Raw genomic sequence first — 16,942 nt, forward strand, 5'->3', positions numbered from 1 at the left:
ATAATAGTATTTCATTGTGAGTGACCTGGAAAGATACAGGAGGGCTTAGAAAGGGGAGTGACATGTCAGAGTTCACTCTGGCTGTTGTGTGGAGAAGTAGACCAAGTTTGGTAAGATAGACTCAAGGAGGCTATGAGGTGTCTATTACTGGTAAAGGTCATCTAGGAGAGACTGGTCTTAAAGGATGTGGGAGGAAATGGTGATGGATACAAATGTGCTGATAGACTGTGGGATGTGAGAGACATGTGGCTCCAGAGTTTTTGGCTGGAGTACCTAGCGAATGATGTTGCTATTTACTAAGATGGAAACAGCATGAAAGGAGTTGGTTTTGTTTTCTTTTAATATTTTATATAGAATCCTTTCTCCCCTCCCACCCAATTTTTGCTGGAAATTGGAATAGACTAATTGGTAGTTTGATTTAAACTGTTTTATGCTTGAAAGGAAGAATAACAGTGGTGATGGCAATAATATATGATAGCACTTAAAGTTTGCAAAATATTTTAATACCCAGTAATGCATTAGCACTATGTGGTCACACTGCAGATTTCTGTACCTACTCCTAACTTCCTGATGAAAAAAAAACTAATGTTTTGATGAGAAATAAGGCAATTTTTAACAAAGTTTAAAATGCATAAAGAATGGTTTGCATATACTGAAAAAAGTGAACTAAGAAAAGATTGTTCTTGAAATATGTCAAACAGGAGTTAGAGAAAGTGAAAGTGGACCACAATGAATGGTATTATTTTCCAACTGTTAATTAACGTATATCCTATAATTTGTTTCCTAGATCCAAGATTCATTAGTGCTCACCTCATCCCAGAGAGTGACAACCCTGAAGATGACAAAGTGTATTTTTTCTTCCGTGAAAATGCGATAGATGGAGAACACACTGGAAAAGCCACTCATGCTAGAATAGGTCAGATATGCAAGGTGAGGTAAAGAAAAAAAAATTGAGGAGGGTTTTGTTCGATCACAGTTTTATTTCTTTTTCCTTTCCACCTGTGTGCATATACAATGAAAAAAATTTGACAAAAATACTTGACTGATCATTATATATATTTAAATGATAAAAAAATGATTGAAAATACATCATTGTTTATAAGTAACTCTTCATAGTCAAACAAGCAGGTGGAGGTTATGAGGCATTACTTCAAAATTACATTACATTAAATGATTTAGTTTGAAATTCTGGAGAAATACATTCTAGGAGAATATATTTTTCTGTATTCTCAGACCTAGCATATTTTTTCTACAATGTGTAAGTTTTGAATTAATGAATTTTTGTTAGGATAACTACAGTATTATTATAAGAGAAAAGTATTAAAGTTTGTTTTCATGTACATAAACATTCACACATAATTATGAAGCTCTGAACTTTATTTGAGTAATTCATTTACTGTGTGGCACAAAATCAAATGTAATATTGCATTATAATGTTAGATATATAGGACAAAAATTAATCAATACTTATGGATTAGTTATCAGCATGAAGATATGCTAACAATATATCTTTTATATGTACAGTTCCTAAAACCAGTGTTCTCTCCTTTCAGAATGACTTCGGGGGGCACAGAAGTCTGGTGAATAAGTGGACGACATTCCTCAAAGCTCGTCTGATTTGCTCAGTACCAGGTCCAAATGGCATTGACACTCATTTTGATGAATTACGTAAGTATAGCTGATTATATTTTGCAGAGAATACTTATTCAGACTTTGCCATAATCATCAAAAATGCAACTTTTCTTAATTTTGTTTTCAAACAGAGGATGTATTCCTAATGAATTCTAAAGACCCTAAAAATCCAATTGTATATGGAGTGTTTACAACTTCCAGGTAAACAACATTTTACTATCTTATTATCATAGAAACATCCTGTCCTTTAGGTGCTTTTCAAGCATCCATAACTTATGAAAATATATTTTTGAAGAAACAATGTTGGCTTAACCTTTGAGGTGTTGTGCATTCTTTGGTGGCAGAAACAAGTTATGACCTAAATAACTTTTTAAAATAAATTTTAGCCAAAATATTATCACTATAAGAATAATGGTGAAAAATGTATGTAATACCCTCTGTATAGCTTTGACTTTAAAACTGGAGTGCAATGTAGAATATTGTAAAAATAAAAATCTGAGTTTTGATAGGTTTATAATGACAAAAACTGAGTGAAAAAACTTCTCCCTCCCTTCTCCCATCTCTTCCCCATGCACGTACTCAGAGCACCTCTTCTTCCCTCACCCTCTGGCCCTCCCCTCCTTCTCTCTTCCTTTTCCTTCCTCTCCTTCATGCTCCTCCTTTTACCCCATTCTGCATGGCCCCCAAGGCTCTTGGTATAAATGAATAAGCAATTATCTTCTATTACATTCAGTATAAAGTTTATTGGAATTGATAAAGGAAACCTCTTTACATGTAAATAAACAGGGATATGCATTTCTGTTACTTAGCAAAAGGAGGTTCTTTCACCGTGGCACCTTGGTGTAAAACCCAACAACTAGTGTTAAGAAGAACAGGTTCTTATTTAAAATATTCCAACCTGGGGAGGGCTGGGAGCACTTCAGCTCTGAACCCTGTTCTCCCACGGGACCCAGCACTTCCCTTGCTCCCCAAAAGGCTAGAAGTCAAAACCATGCCCAGAAGTTCCCCATCCCTTATCTGTCAGCTCTCTCCTTCAGGATCTGTCATCGGCCTCCTATCTCCTTGGTGCCACAGAAGACCATGGCCATTTGCATAACTAAGACACTAGCTACCCACAATAGATATGCAATGGCATCTCTTAGGAAAAATGGCTGTGCTCCACTGAGTCTCATCCTCCATTCCCCAAACCATAGGCTGTGGGGATTTGGGGGACAGCCTTCTTTCACCCTGTAGCATTCCTATATGGATAAAATGTTTTAAAAAATAATTTTAAATCAGAAGTCAGGTTAACTGCTGGAAGGGACTGTAATAGCATAAACAGAAAGATTAACTGTCTAACACTGATTCACTCTGTAAATATTAATATGTGACAAATTAATTGGATATTTTGACTTAATAGAAACATATATTTCTAAAACTATGTACATACTTAAATATTTTCCCCCTCTGGTATAAAAAAAATGATAACTAAGAATGTGAGCAGTCTAAATTAAACTTTAATCTGTTCCTCTGGTTCCTCAATCCCTGTTAAAATGATTCTCTGACTTGAGTAGAAAACATGTTAAAATACAGATTGCAAGGCCCTGCCCCCACAGTTTCTGATTCAGTAGGAATCTGACAAGATCTAAGAATTCACATTTCTAACAAATTCCCAGGTGATGCCCATGCTGTTAGCCCTAGGGAACACAGCTTGAAAATCATTAAGTTCATGAATAAAATTATTTCACCTGTCTACTTCATTGAGCTGGATGTTTGTACGTAAGTTAGTCTTAACAGCTATAAATCATTATTAAGTCTTTCAATGATGACTGATTTCACTAATAGATGAGTAAAGTATATAACAATGGAAAAGGGACATATAAACATTAGAAACTATGAGGTATCAAATGTGTATTAATTTGCTATTCTATTATGAAAATATTGTTATTCAATTCTGTAGCTTTTTACTGAGATTGACTCCATGTCAGGTGCCATGAAATATGTACTTAAAGTTACAGAAAAGAAGCCAGGCATACTTTCTTCCATTATAGAGCTTGTGCTTTACTAAACATTATCTATATGCAACAATTTCTAATAATAAACTCATATAAACTATAAACACATGTTTTTCATTTGGTCTGATTTATATGTATTTTTCTATGGGGAAGATTGGTTAAGAGATAAGCATTCCATATTTTAATGTGTACAACTGGTTTATATCATTGTATAAATACAACCTTCAAGCTGTATTTATATAAGTAAAATAAAATGGAAAATTGTGGCAGCTCATGGCAAATTTTTAGTTTGCTTCAATTACCTTATTTTTGCCTAGCAAAAAATTAATATAATTGCTATAATACTATACTTTGACTAGAGTGTAATAGCTACTAACTTAAAATGATGTTCTATGTTGGGAAGAGAGAATTTTAAATGCTTTCACAAAAATTAGTTGTTCTAGTATTTATGGTGGTTTGGGAGTTAAAAATAATGTATTGTAACACATAATATGACATCAACCACTCATTTTACACATCAGTTTCAGCTTATAAAATGAGTTCTTAAGAATTCTTGCTTAAAAATGCCCTAGTTTGATTTATGATGCTTGACGCTTAACAAATTACCGAAGTTAAATTTTTTTATTTTTCTAGTTGATATCAAATTAAATATTACTTTTTAGAAGATTAGTATATAGGTTTTTCCTATCAAAGTTTATGTATGATATAAATATATATATTCTGTTAATTTAAAAAATGGTTTCATCTTTGCCTCCTATGTTTGAGAGTCGTAATTTGTTCTCTTGTATATTGTTAAAATATATAAATGAAGACAACAGTATGGTGATTGCCAGAGGAAGGGGTTGGTGAGAGGAAGTAGAAGAAGGTAAAAGAGGGATAAATGGTGATGGAAGGAGACTTGAATTGGGGTGGTGAGCATACAATACAATATACAGATGATGTATTATAAAATTGTACACCTGGAATCTGTATAATTTTATTAACCAATGTCACCCCAATAAACCAAAAAAAGGGGAAAAAAGACAAAAAAATCTCAACCACTATTTTAGATTGCTAAGAATTTATGTTCATTTCGGTAATTGATATCTGAAATTTAAGAACTCAGTATCAACAGTTCTGCCATTGTATAAAGGTGAAAATGTGTTTTTCCTTTCTCTTTTTCTTTCAGTAACATCTTCAAGGGGTCAGCTGTGTGCATGTATAGCATGAGTGATGTGAGAAGGGTGTTCCTTGGTCCATATGCTCACAGGGATGGTCCCAACTATCAGTGGGTGCCTTATCAAGGAAGAGTCCCCTACCCGCGACCAGGAACTGTAAGTGGTCTAGGTGCTTAAAATGTAAAATAAATGAGTTTTTGCTAAATGTTAAAAAATAACAGCTATACGCAGCTATTAAATATAGAAAATGTTAAAGGTTCCAAGACTATAAATGAAAGCAAGGCAAGGATTTTCTGTGGTACCATGGAATTCCAAGTTTAAAACCATGTGCTTTACAAATACCAGTGTTTAAACCCATAGTTTTTGAGAAATAGAAACTGAATGAGTAGGCTTATTTATTTTCTTTTCTGAATGAGATATAGTGAAAATGGCCTTTATGGAGAGGTGAAACAATTCGGGTACATCTGGACTTCTTCTCTTGGATCATAGCAAAGGCCCAATAAGTGCACATTAAATAGGAGAAAAAGCCTTTTTAGTTGATATTGTAGGTAAAGAAGATATGTGAAAATATCTCATAGAGTAAGCAGGACCTATTATTTTATCAGATGCTGCCTACCATTACCAGCCTCTCCTTTTCCCTCCAGCAATCCTGGGCACACTCAGGCTTTAAAAAATGAATGAATAAAATTGGACAGAACTCAAAACCAGATCTTGTTATTTAATTTAAAGTATAGAGAAAACAAGAAAAGACTTCAGGCCCTGGCTGGGTTGCTTAGTTGGTTGGAGCAACATCCCGTACACCAAAAACTTGAGAGATTAATCTCCATTCGGGGTCTGCATGGGAGGCAACCGATCGATGTTTCTCTCTCTCTCTCGCTCTCTCTCTCTCTCTCTCTCTCTCTCTCTCTCGTCAATAAATATATCTTGGGTGAGGATTAGAAAATTGGTAATTAGAAATTTTTGTGTGCCAGACCCTATTGCATGAGATTTATACCTATTTATATATACTATAATCAATAACCCAATTATTGTTCCCATTTCACAAATGAGGACACTAGGCAAGGATAAGCCCAGGATTCAGTCCAGACAGTTTGGTTCTAGGCCTGTGTTCTAACCAGTATTCATAGAAAGTTGTTATAACATGGGAAATTAAGTCAGCAACATGGATGAGTTTCATTAACCCCAAAAGGTGGCAGCTGAGAATTTATTTCATCAATTACTGGAGAAAAACATACTGTGACCTTCAAACACTGTGTCAGTAGATGGTATTTGTTTTTTAAAGAAAAGCCTATAGCTAAGTAGTACTAGATAAAAAATAAAAGGCCAGAAAGTCAAGACAATGACATATATAAAAATAAATAAATTCCTTACTTTAACTTTTAATCACACATTTCTAAATTTATTGCAAGGTATATTGAAAAACAGAAAAGCAAAAAAAGTAAATGTTATAAAATTGTTTTATTGTTTTATTTCTAATAATTTTTTAGCTCTTTATGTTTCTATAACATAAAATAATTTTACAATTTAAACAAAAATTCTTTAAATCCTTTATGTTACATGCATTTATATTCAAGCATGTATATACATATACACTCATAAATAGATACTCTTCCCATTTCAAAACAGGTTTATTTATTTTGTTTCTCATGAATTATTAATGATCTATATCAAGGTAATTACAGACAATCGATTTCTCCTTCTAAGCCTCTTGTAAGAACCCCTCTATATTCCTTTCAGCTCCAAGCTGTTATATTAAGTGGCAGAAACTATGTCAGTGTAAGACTAAAAGAAAGAGACTGGAGATATTGTACTCTGAATGCTTCTACTACATAATTAAAGGCAATGAAAAGACACAGTGAAATTTGAATTTTCCCATTTTTGTTTTATCGCCTGATGTGGAACTTTGACATCCAGAGATGACATTTTGCAAGTGTGCCACAGGGCATCCTTTCTGAGTCTCTGTGGCCTCTATCTATTCTACTTGGTCTATCCTGATTGGTCAGTTTCTGTGCCCTGCAAGGTGAACACTTAATAATATCTCTCCTGATCCCTAAAATAACTTTAATCATTAAAGCCATAGTACTTTTGGCATATTTTCTGTTACTCTTTCAGGGTTATATCAGGAACAAAGCAATAAAGAATAGTCTATATTGGCCTTCAGTTTGAAAAAAGCATTTGTATTTTAGCATTGGCCGTAGGATAAAAATCAAATATATCAAAGACAATTATGCTGAGTTTCTCTAATCTAATGATAAACTACATGTAGTTTTAACATATTCCATTCATTAGCTCAAACACTTCATGTACTACATAAATAAAATAAAATATGTGATGTTATCACTAATAGAGGCATCAGATCCTGCCGTGCACTGAATTCATTAGATGCACTTGCAATTTTTGGTAAGAAAGGGTGGCATGATTAAATCCCATTGAGATTTAAGATATGTTCAGAAAATATATGGTATATATTACATCTACTAATTTAATTAACATTATTTTTAGATGATCAGTTAATTAAAAATATATATAACCACAGGTTTAGATTCCCATACCATTTAGGTCATATGTTATTAGATAAGTTATAATCCTATTCATGATAATTTAATCAAAAGATATTCTCTTTATCTTATTAGTGTCCCAGCAAAACATTCGGTGGCTTTGACTCTACCAAAGACCTTCCTGATGATGTTATAACATTTGCAAGAAGTCATCCAGCCATGTACAATCCAGTGTTTCCTATTAATAACCGCCCAATAATGATCAAAACAGATGTAAATTATCAGTTTACACAAATTGTAGTGGATCGAGTGGATGCAGAAGATGGCCAGTATGATGTCATGTTTATTGGAACAGGTAAATATTTAACTTCAGCTCTCCATTTTCTTCAGGATCATTCAGTTTAACTAATACATATACTGAGAATTACACGAAGTTTTTATAGTTGCTTTCAAGGTATTGTTAAACTCTAATAAATGACTAAAAACATGAACATTCTACCATGATAATGTGTTATCTTTTGGGGCAAGTTGACATATTAAGTTTTTGTTTCAATCGAAAACTGAGAAATACAGTCAAGTAAAGCTAAGGATTAGATGAACAATTAATGTCTATAATTGAATTACAGTTTTTCTGGACAGTGGCTTTTTAGATCAAAGATGTATTGTTCAACCGTACCTAAAATTGCCAAGACATTTAATAATGGTTTCCAAGTGAATTGATACAAAATTATCCAAACTTTAAAATTACCACAGGGTGCAAATTTTCCACCAAATAAATTTTGGCAACAAAATGTTTCAAGTGTTTTTGCCATACAATTAGAAAAAAAATACTTTATCAGAAAAACAACAAAATGGACCTAAGTAATCATCAGATGCATTTTAGATCTATTTCTACAGAAATTTAACAACACATTTTTACTAATTCTACTATTAGAAACACACTTTTTGTGGGCAGATATATTTTCAGAAAGAATTCCATTGTTATATTGACATATTATTTTATTTTTCCCCTACTCTCTTTAATAATACTATTTTAAAAGTACCAGTTACAAATTTGAAACTTGCTACTTAGGATCAGGTTCCAAGGTAATAAATTCCTAGTCTCCATTAGCATTGTTAACTTACATAAATCAATGGGAAACTGAGTGAGTGCTCCACTGAAACCTTGTATAATAACATTTATTTTCCCTTGGTGAGAAACAGGGGAAAAAATTGCATTAACTGCAGTGGAATGGCAACCTTGCAGTAAGTGCTTTAAAGACTTAAAGTTTTATAACAAAATTGTGAAATATTTATGTTATCAGGTGTAAGAGCGTCAGGTTCTGAGCAAGTCATTACAGTCTACTTTTATGAGTGAAAAAAAAATCTCTAATAGATAAAAGGATCCCAGTGAGACTCAGTGTTTGATAAAAATCAATGAATTGCAGATATCAACTTCTGATTATAAGTATCTTTAGAAATTTTAAGGTGATAGGATTTGTTTTCTATATATTTTAGTTTATCATTTAGTGTCAAATTATAATTAGGTCTCTCTACAGAATAATTTTGTTCACCAATGTCACCCTTGCCTATTTCTTCACCTCTGGCTGAAACATGTTAACCAGTCCCTCACTCATTGTCAGTGCAACAAAAGCTTGCTTTCAGCTATTTGACCAAAGTAATGCAATCATGAGTTTTTAATTCCACCTGAACACAAGCTGTCCTTAAAGGAACCAGTTTCATGAGCATGTTGAATGTCTGATGATGTGAATGGCTATTGGTCAGCACAGACCAGGGTCATCTGTCAGCAAAGTAAATTGATTACAGTAATTTTATCTTTTTACTAAGTAGTACATCATAATGTATTGATTCTAGTTGAGTAATCTGATTCAATTTGTGTGAAATTGTTTGAAATACTACTCAGTAAAACTTGATCTGGAACACAGATAAAGTTGTGTTTGGATACTTGAGACTGATGGGAGGCACTGAGTAGGTCAATCTAATTTGCCTTTAATCTTTAGTGTTATGAGGAGTCTAAGGTCCTGTAAACAGAGAAGGATCCTCTTAAAAGATGAATTTTTTTTTAACTTTACAAGGGATACACTAACAACCTTTTTGATCTCATATTGATACCCTGAAAATGGTTATCAATGATATAAATACATTGAATTATTTTTCTGGTGTAGCTTATTTTTTTACTGGCAAGATTTTTTCTCAAGCAGTAAGTCTGTTAAACTTGATTAAAATGAGCCAGTTGAAGATAAATATAATTGATCAGCTGATTAGAATTGAATTGTTGAGGAGTCAAATGTTTTAATTTAATAAGGCCTTATTTTTCATGTTATCAAGGTGCCAGTAAACACTGGAAAATTGATATGTGCTTAACCCAATTAAAAGTGACAGCTCTTGACATTAAAAGAATTTGTCTCTTTTAACAACAAAAATTAGAATAAAAAATGATAGAAATCTCTATAAAATGTATTCAAATAGTTTTTATGATTTATGTTTCTGAATTTTAAATTTTTTAGTATTCTAAAATTGATTACCCAATATGTTAACCAAAGTTGATTAACCACTTATTGAAAAAACACTGTAGTAAGTAATCCACAGTGTTTATTTTGAGAAATCAAGTTATTGTCACTCATCACTTAATGGTCATTGAGCTGAATTTTCAGGTGACAAAATAAGCAGTCAGGCTCTGAAGCTCTAACTACTGTTCTACTTTTTGTTGCTTGATAACATTCCTGGTTTTTTCCATTTACATTAAATCTTCATAGTTGTTCCTGATTTCAAACAAAAGTGACAAAACCTGTCATGTCAAAATTGGTATTATTTTAGTTTTTTTTATTTCTGATCCACCTGACAATTGAGATTAAAAACAATAATAGTCCAGCCTAGTGATTATTATATATTTTTTGATAATGCAAGTTCAATGTGATATCATTTTTAAATCATCATATATTCTAAAATTTCAATCCTTTTAATTTCTTGCTATGCTTGTAGTTTATCTAGTTGCGTGAAATGCATATGAATATATATTTTACTGATGCTGTAACAAAAAAAGAAAAGGAAGACTGAGGTCAAAACGTTCTTCTGGTCATATAGTGACTCCATTCATTAGCACCACATTCTGTTCAGATCTATTTAAATTGTGCTCTTCTCTCCACTTTCTTTCAAAGATGTTGGAACCGTCCTCAAAGTAGTTTCAATTCCTAAAGAGACTTGGCATGATTTAGAAGAAGTTCTGCTGGAAGAAATGACAGTTTTTCGGGTGAGTGCTGCTTAATTTCAAGTGTCAACAAGTTCACTTGCATGTCTTTCCCCCAGGACAGCTGCACACTAAACTTGGTATGGACAAGTACTCTACCATACCATTCTAATTAGCTTGTCAATTAGAAAGCCAGACACTAGTCAAAATAAACCTTGAAATTCTCAATGCTAGTTAAATCTAAAAATGTAAAGAAATGTATTCTTGGCTCATATATTGTTTTCTCACTGATAATATATATCATTTACATTTTATATTATTTATGTGTGTTACTTCAATGAACAAACTTCATGAGCCCCCCACCTCCAAAATCTTCTCTTTTTTCACACTTTACAGCATAACTGGGATGCTAGGTAACTTTCACGAATGTATTAAGAGAAATACATTCAGAATGAAAGCTAATAGGAAAAGTTTGAATTGAAGAACATCTTGGTAGAAATTATTTGTGATATGACAGGGAAGTAGATGCCTATGAAAGGTGTTATTTCAATTTGTTCATAAAATGCTAGAGCAATCATATAAGACTGCAAAGTAAACTAGAGTTAGAAAACTTTTGTGGACAGAATAAGAAAATGTTGGATATAGTCTTATAACTCAGAAGTATCTCATTTAGTCTCCAGGTGTCTCAGATAATTTATCTATAAGATGAAGCATCTGAATAGAATTTTTTCAGTTGATTAACTATTTTAATTGTAAACACAATTTTCCCAAAACTTTTATTAGCCTCATATTTCTAAACCACTTTGTTAACCTAATTGGGCTCTTGCTCACTATTCAGAACTATTATGAAGAAAAATGAAGTACAATATGGCAAGCTCCTGGTATATATTCATTCAATTAAAATTATGATTAGCATTGAAACAGTAACTGGTAAATCATGACATAGCCATCTTGTAATAAGAACTCAGCAATGCTCTAGTTAAAGGAGTTTAGACTCTTCAGTCCTATCCATGCTGCAGTTAGGAACACTTATACGATCCCTCTGAAATTTTGCATCAGTAAAACAGTGAGAATAATGCCTAATTTACAAGGAGTCTAAAAGAACTAAAGATAGTATATTTAAAGCATCCAAGACAGTCTAGGTACTGTGCTCTAAATTTTATTGCTACTTTAATGTTGTTCTTTCAATTTAGCCACACTAAAAATAAGCCACATATCCGGTAGCACTTTCTATTAACTATTGGTATGTCTTTAAAATACTAAAACCATTATAGTCATATTGTGATTTTTAAAATCAGGCAGTTAGGCTTTATTTTATTTATGTCTGGTATAAAGTGATGACTAATCCCTATTGTTCACTAAGTCCCATTTTAGTATTTTCACGTTGACACTTTAACCTGCATATTCATGAATACAATTACCCAAATGGACTGTGTTAGAAATATTGAGTCCATCTAGATTTAGTAAACAATTACGGGCACTGAAGGGCAGATAAATAAATCGCTGTCTTGTGTACATCGTTGTGTCTTTCAGCACCTAAAATATGTTTCTTTTTTTTTTTTTTTTAAGTATATTTTATTGATTATGTTGTTACAGTAGTTCCAATTTTTTCCCCTTTACTCCCCTCCACCCAGTATCTCCCTCCCCCAGCATCCCCCCCCAAGTCCATACCCATGGTTCATAAAAAATAACTATCCCTCCCTCTCAGATATTAAGACCCTTTGTAATCTTGTAAAGGAGAATGGGCGAAGGTCTCAAGCTCCTCTAGCTGCTTCAAGCTGGACATGGTCGTCGTCCTACCTACCCTTGGGTCCAGAAATCCCTAATAACAGTGGGGGTGTGGAGGGGAGGGTGGCCTTCCCACATGGGGAAGGATTGTGCAGACTCCAGGTCAGTTGGCTGTCTCCGGACAACGGCGTGCTTGGTCCAATAAAATATGTTTCTAACTAACATTTATTAAGTAAATGAAGGAATCAGTATTGATGAAAAAATGAACTATGAGAAAGTAAAGACAGTCTTCCACAGAAAGGCCATGTTAAAGTGAGGGTCCAAAGTATGAAGAAGATAAACTGGAAACAGCAACAAGTTATACTTCTGATTATATCTTATATTACTCTGTAGTAGAAAAAATACCAATTCTATATATTGAAAATTAATATTGCCACCAGTGTTGCATATGAAGTTACAGGAGATACTGAAATATTATTCTAACTTAAGAATTTCTTAATTGTTTTTAGAATTTTTACTTACAGATTTGTCATGGTTCATGTCATATTTCTCTTCAGTTGTTATATATTACTTTCTTTGAGTTTTATTTATTAATTTACTGTAATCAAATATATTGTATCTTCCATGACTTGGCACAATGATAAGTTCTGATGGTTCGGAATTGAACACAATAAACATGGTCCCTGACCTTATCCAGCTTACAGACACATATGTGTTTTCCCTCATAGTTTTAAGGACTTAATTTATTATCTCTTAGTACAAATAAGTTTTGTCTTGTGGAATTGTAACAAGTCATGTCATGCCACTGTAAAATTAAGCTTTTTAATTATTTAATTATGTTCTGGGATTTTATGAATCAGAACATGCATAATTTTGTAGTAATACTGTATTCTAGCTAATTTTCATTGCCATATCTCTGGAATTTTAAGTTTACATTTTTCATCTTAGCTACATTCTTTAGTACATTAATAAAAATTTTAATTTAATAAGATACTAATATATGCTGATCTTTAATGACTTTTAACAAAAGCTTGAGAGGTTGCAAGCACAAATATTTAATACTATTAGGTTTTGTTAATATGTTTCAGTTTCTAGAGAAATATACAACTGAATTACACCTATGAGAACTATTAAATGTGTGTAATTTTTAAGATATCACTAGAAAGTCCCTTTATCAGTCTATAACAATTAAATTTAAGTATTGTGCTGGCATAGAAATAATGTTTACAAGATTATGATTTTTATAAAAAGGTTAATTCCATCTTAGAACACATCTCTTTCTATAGATTAATGTTCCAGTTTGCTCCTATATTCTCTGCTATGCAATATTGGCATTATTATTTCTTTGGTCCTCAAGTAGACAAAACATATTTGGGCAGAGTTTAGAGAAATATTTACTTTCAACATTCTATTCTATCAAGCAAAGTTCATACATATATTGTGGTCTAGCAATTGGAATATTTCACTGTCAAACTTTGTTTAATTTTGTAGTGGGAGGAAAAAACACAACACATTAAAGCAGTTGTTATATACAATGAAAAAAGAAGAGAAATGTTACAGTCTTTTTCTGTTTGGGCCTTGCCAATCATTCCACTTAACATAAAATAAAATTTAAAAAGTGTTGACCTGAGCACTACAGTAGTGTGACAAGGTAAATAGACAAGGAACAAATTTAGTATATTGGAAGTATCTGATACTCTTGGATTTTAAAAAGACATTTAATATCAACCAATCATTAATTTTACCATAATATCTCCAGGAGACCATGTTCATTATGTGCCCTTCCTGGAATGAATGACCAAATCTCATATAAAATCCTGAATTGGAGCCAGTATCATGTCCATTACCATCTAGAGACTGGTTTAAGGAAAGCATCCTGTCTATTCACAGAATGTTCCAGTGGTTTCAGTTACATCCAAGATAGTTTTATTTGAGTTAAATCAAATCCCAATCAGAGTATAGAAAAAAATATTTCTCCATAATAAAAACTTACACTTTAGAGTAAAATTTTAATAGCTAATAAGTAAAATAAAATTGGCATTGTTATAAGAGTCTAGAAATGACTTTGACTTGCCATTATATATTCAAAATGGTATTAAAAGACTAAGATAAACTTAATTCAAATATTATTGTAGTCATAAATCGATATTTAAATTATATTTACTGTGCCACTGAACATGTCGGTTACAATTAGTTGATCCTCAACTTCTTCATAATTTTTGATTATTTTAAATTAAAATTACTAGTAAATGGTAGCTATTGTTAACTAGTTATGCTTGAAAATTTCACATATATATCATGTTAAGATTTTTGAAAAGGTATAAAAGCCAGACATGTGTTGATTTTTACTGTACTCCATATGGAATTTTCTTTCCAGTTCGAAGAGAGTTTTCCTTTTGAGACAGTGGAGTATTACATCAAGTTGCAGTACATTTAGTACAATGGGTTTTATTTATAGTCCTATTGACTGCAGAGCATTGCAAGGCAGTTACATCAATAACACATGCATTTTAAACCAAATTTATGGAATATTCCATGAACAGCAGAGCAAATAAATGAAAAAGTTTAATTTTCATTCAAATGTAAAACTTAATTGATGCTTTCCAAACCTAGACTAATAACTCATACTAAAAGAGTGCCCACATGCTTAGCATCCAGGAAGCTCTGTCAGGGATCAGCAGGTTGAAAAACTAAGCAAGTGCAAAAATTTAAAAAGCATTAGATTAAAATATATGAAAAAATATAGTAAATTAGAATCATAGAATATCTTGAAAAGATGCTAATTACATGAATACCAATTATGTTTGCAAGTGAATCTGCGTGAAAAAATGCTTATAAAGCTATATCTACTATAAATGGAAATTACACTTACCACCAGTTATTTCTCAGAAAGATATGTAGCTTCTTTAAATGGGTGTCATCTTAATATATTGTCTATTAATTCAACCACAGGCAGTATATATGATAGTATGCCTTTTATTCCAAAATGTAATTTTCTAGTCTAAAAACTAAATAAGGTTCTTTTAATTAAGGGATTCTAAGATCTTAATTTAAGAATGTTGAAAACGTAATATGACATAATCTGAGTTTGGTGTGGATTGGGGTTAGTTTTGTCTTACAATTTATGTATGAATTAATTAATTTGTTTTCATCTACCTTATAGATATTTTCACTTTTATATAGTTTCACTTAAGTTTTTAAAAGAACTTATATACATCTAACCTTCACTTCAATTATATTAAGCTCTTAATAATTCTTTAAGAAGTACTTTTCTTGCACCTTGACTATAAATTTTATGAAAGTCCACTTGAAGTTAGCTACTTACATAATCACATAATCATTTTTCATGTAAAACTTTTGGATTAGAAGAACTTACTGTGGAAATTTTTCCAAACTCTTCTAATTCTCTGTTTGGGTTCATTGATTCCAATATTATATAAAACTAAATAAAGTAGTCATCTTTGTCTTTTAAGGTAAAAATCATTGAGGAAGTATCCCCTGATTTTTGTGATTTGATGCTATTAAATTCTAAAGATTGTATCTCTGCATAGAGAAAATTGATAGACATTCCTCTTCTCATAATTCTTTATGATTTATAATTCCTATAGAAAAATTGTAAATATCATTAATTTAAACTATGAAAATGGGAAATCTCTATATTACTCCAATTAAATTAAATTACTTGCTACATTATTTTTCTCATTTGTCTCAAGCAGATTATCTTAAATTTGTTAAGAAAATCTCGTGGTCAGCTCATGATTTGAAATGGAAATTTGCAATTCTGTGGCACATAATGGGGTAATTTAAGCCACTAGAGTGGATGAACTCTCCAGGAAAAAAATGTAGCATCCAAAGGAGAGTGGATAGGATACTGCAAGGGAAAGCTAACATGTGAGGAACATCTAGAGGTTGAGAGGACTCTTATAAAGGCTAATAATAAAGTCAATAAAGAGTTCCAAGGCATACGGAAATTTAATTTAATACAGGAAGCAGTCAAAAAGAAATAAGTGGACAATAGTGCCATATAAAACAAAGCCCAGAAATAATAATATAGACTTGAATTTGTCTATTCAGCAATACAGTTCTTTGGTGATTTCTGCCTCTGATAATGGTGGACAATTTCTCTAGAGTAAGGGTTGGACTCAGTAGGCCAAGAGATGAATGGCACTAAATGGGATATGAACAAGTAAAAACAGCGAGTATAGAATATTTAAATTATTTTCAAAGAAATTCCAGCTAAGCTTGAAGAATTAAGGAGTTTTAAAATGATAGCTGCCTTTATCTCACATACATATTCAGCGGAAGGAACAGACTACATTGGGCAAAGTAGAAGAGATAGGAGAGAACAGAGAAAATTGATAGAGCATTTATTCATTAATTTACTATATCCTTCATTCATTCAACAAACATTGATGGAGAACTTCTAAATGCCAGGAACAATCCCAGGTGTCAGGGATATGGCAGTGGAAATATAAAAGCTCCTGTCCTAAATTTGCCCCTCCTCATGTCCTATCAGCCTACCTCTAATTCTCACTGTGTGTTTTTCACTTTCTGACAGCAGGCAAAAGGGCAAACAAGTCACAGCTGGGAGTATGGCAGATTTAACTTCCCTGTGGGCACCCACTGAATCATGAAACGAATAAATACTTTTCCTGGTAAAAACCTCAGTGGACAGTTTTGACAGTCATTGCCCACAATTCTCAGACTTTCTCTCAGTGGTGACTTCAACAACTCATCCTTTTATTG

General features: G+C 32.3%; 1 protein-coding gene across 1 annotated transcript in view; it reads left to right on the forward strand.

Annotated features, from left to right (window-relative positions):
- SEMA3A (semaphorin 3A) overlaps positions 1–16,942 on the forward strand; it is a 216,703-nt gene that overhangs the window by 174,846 nt on the left and 24,915 nt on the right. Inside the window, exons 7-12 of the mRNA XM_090287280.1 lie at positions 788–930; positions 1,554–1,668; positions 1,764–1,833; positions 4,795–4,939; positions 7,417–7,636; positions 10,440–10,531. Coding sequence (XP_090143406.1) covers positions 788–930; positions 1,554–1,668; positions 1,764–1,833; positions 4,795–4,939; positions 7,417–7,636; positions 10,440–10,531 — 785 coding nt within the window. The remainder of the gene's footprint in view (positions 1–787; positions 931–1,553; positions 1,669–1,763; positions 1,834–4,794; positions 4,940–7,416; positions 7,637–10,439; positions 10,532–16,942) is intronic.

The sequence above is a fragment of the Furipterus horrens genome, unplaced genomic scaffold (genome assembly GCF_987537825.1).
Source record: "Furipterus horrens unplaced genomic scaffold, mFurHor1.1.pri manual_scaffold_9, whole genome shotgun sequence".
NCBI lineage: Eukaryota > Metazoa > Chordata > Mammalia > Chiroptera > Furipteridae > Furipterus > Furipterus horrens.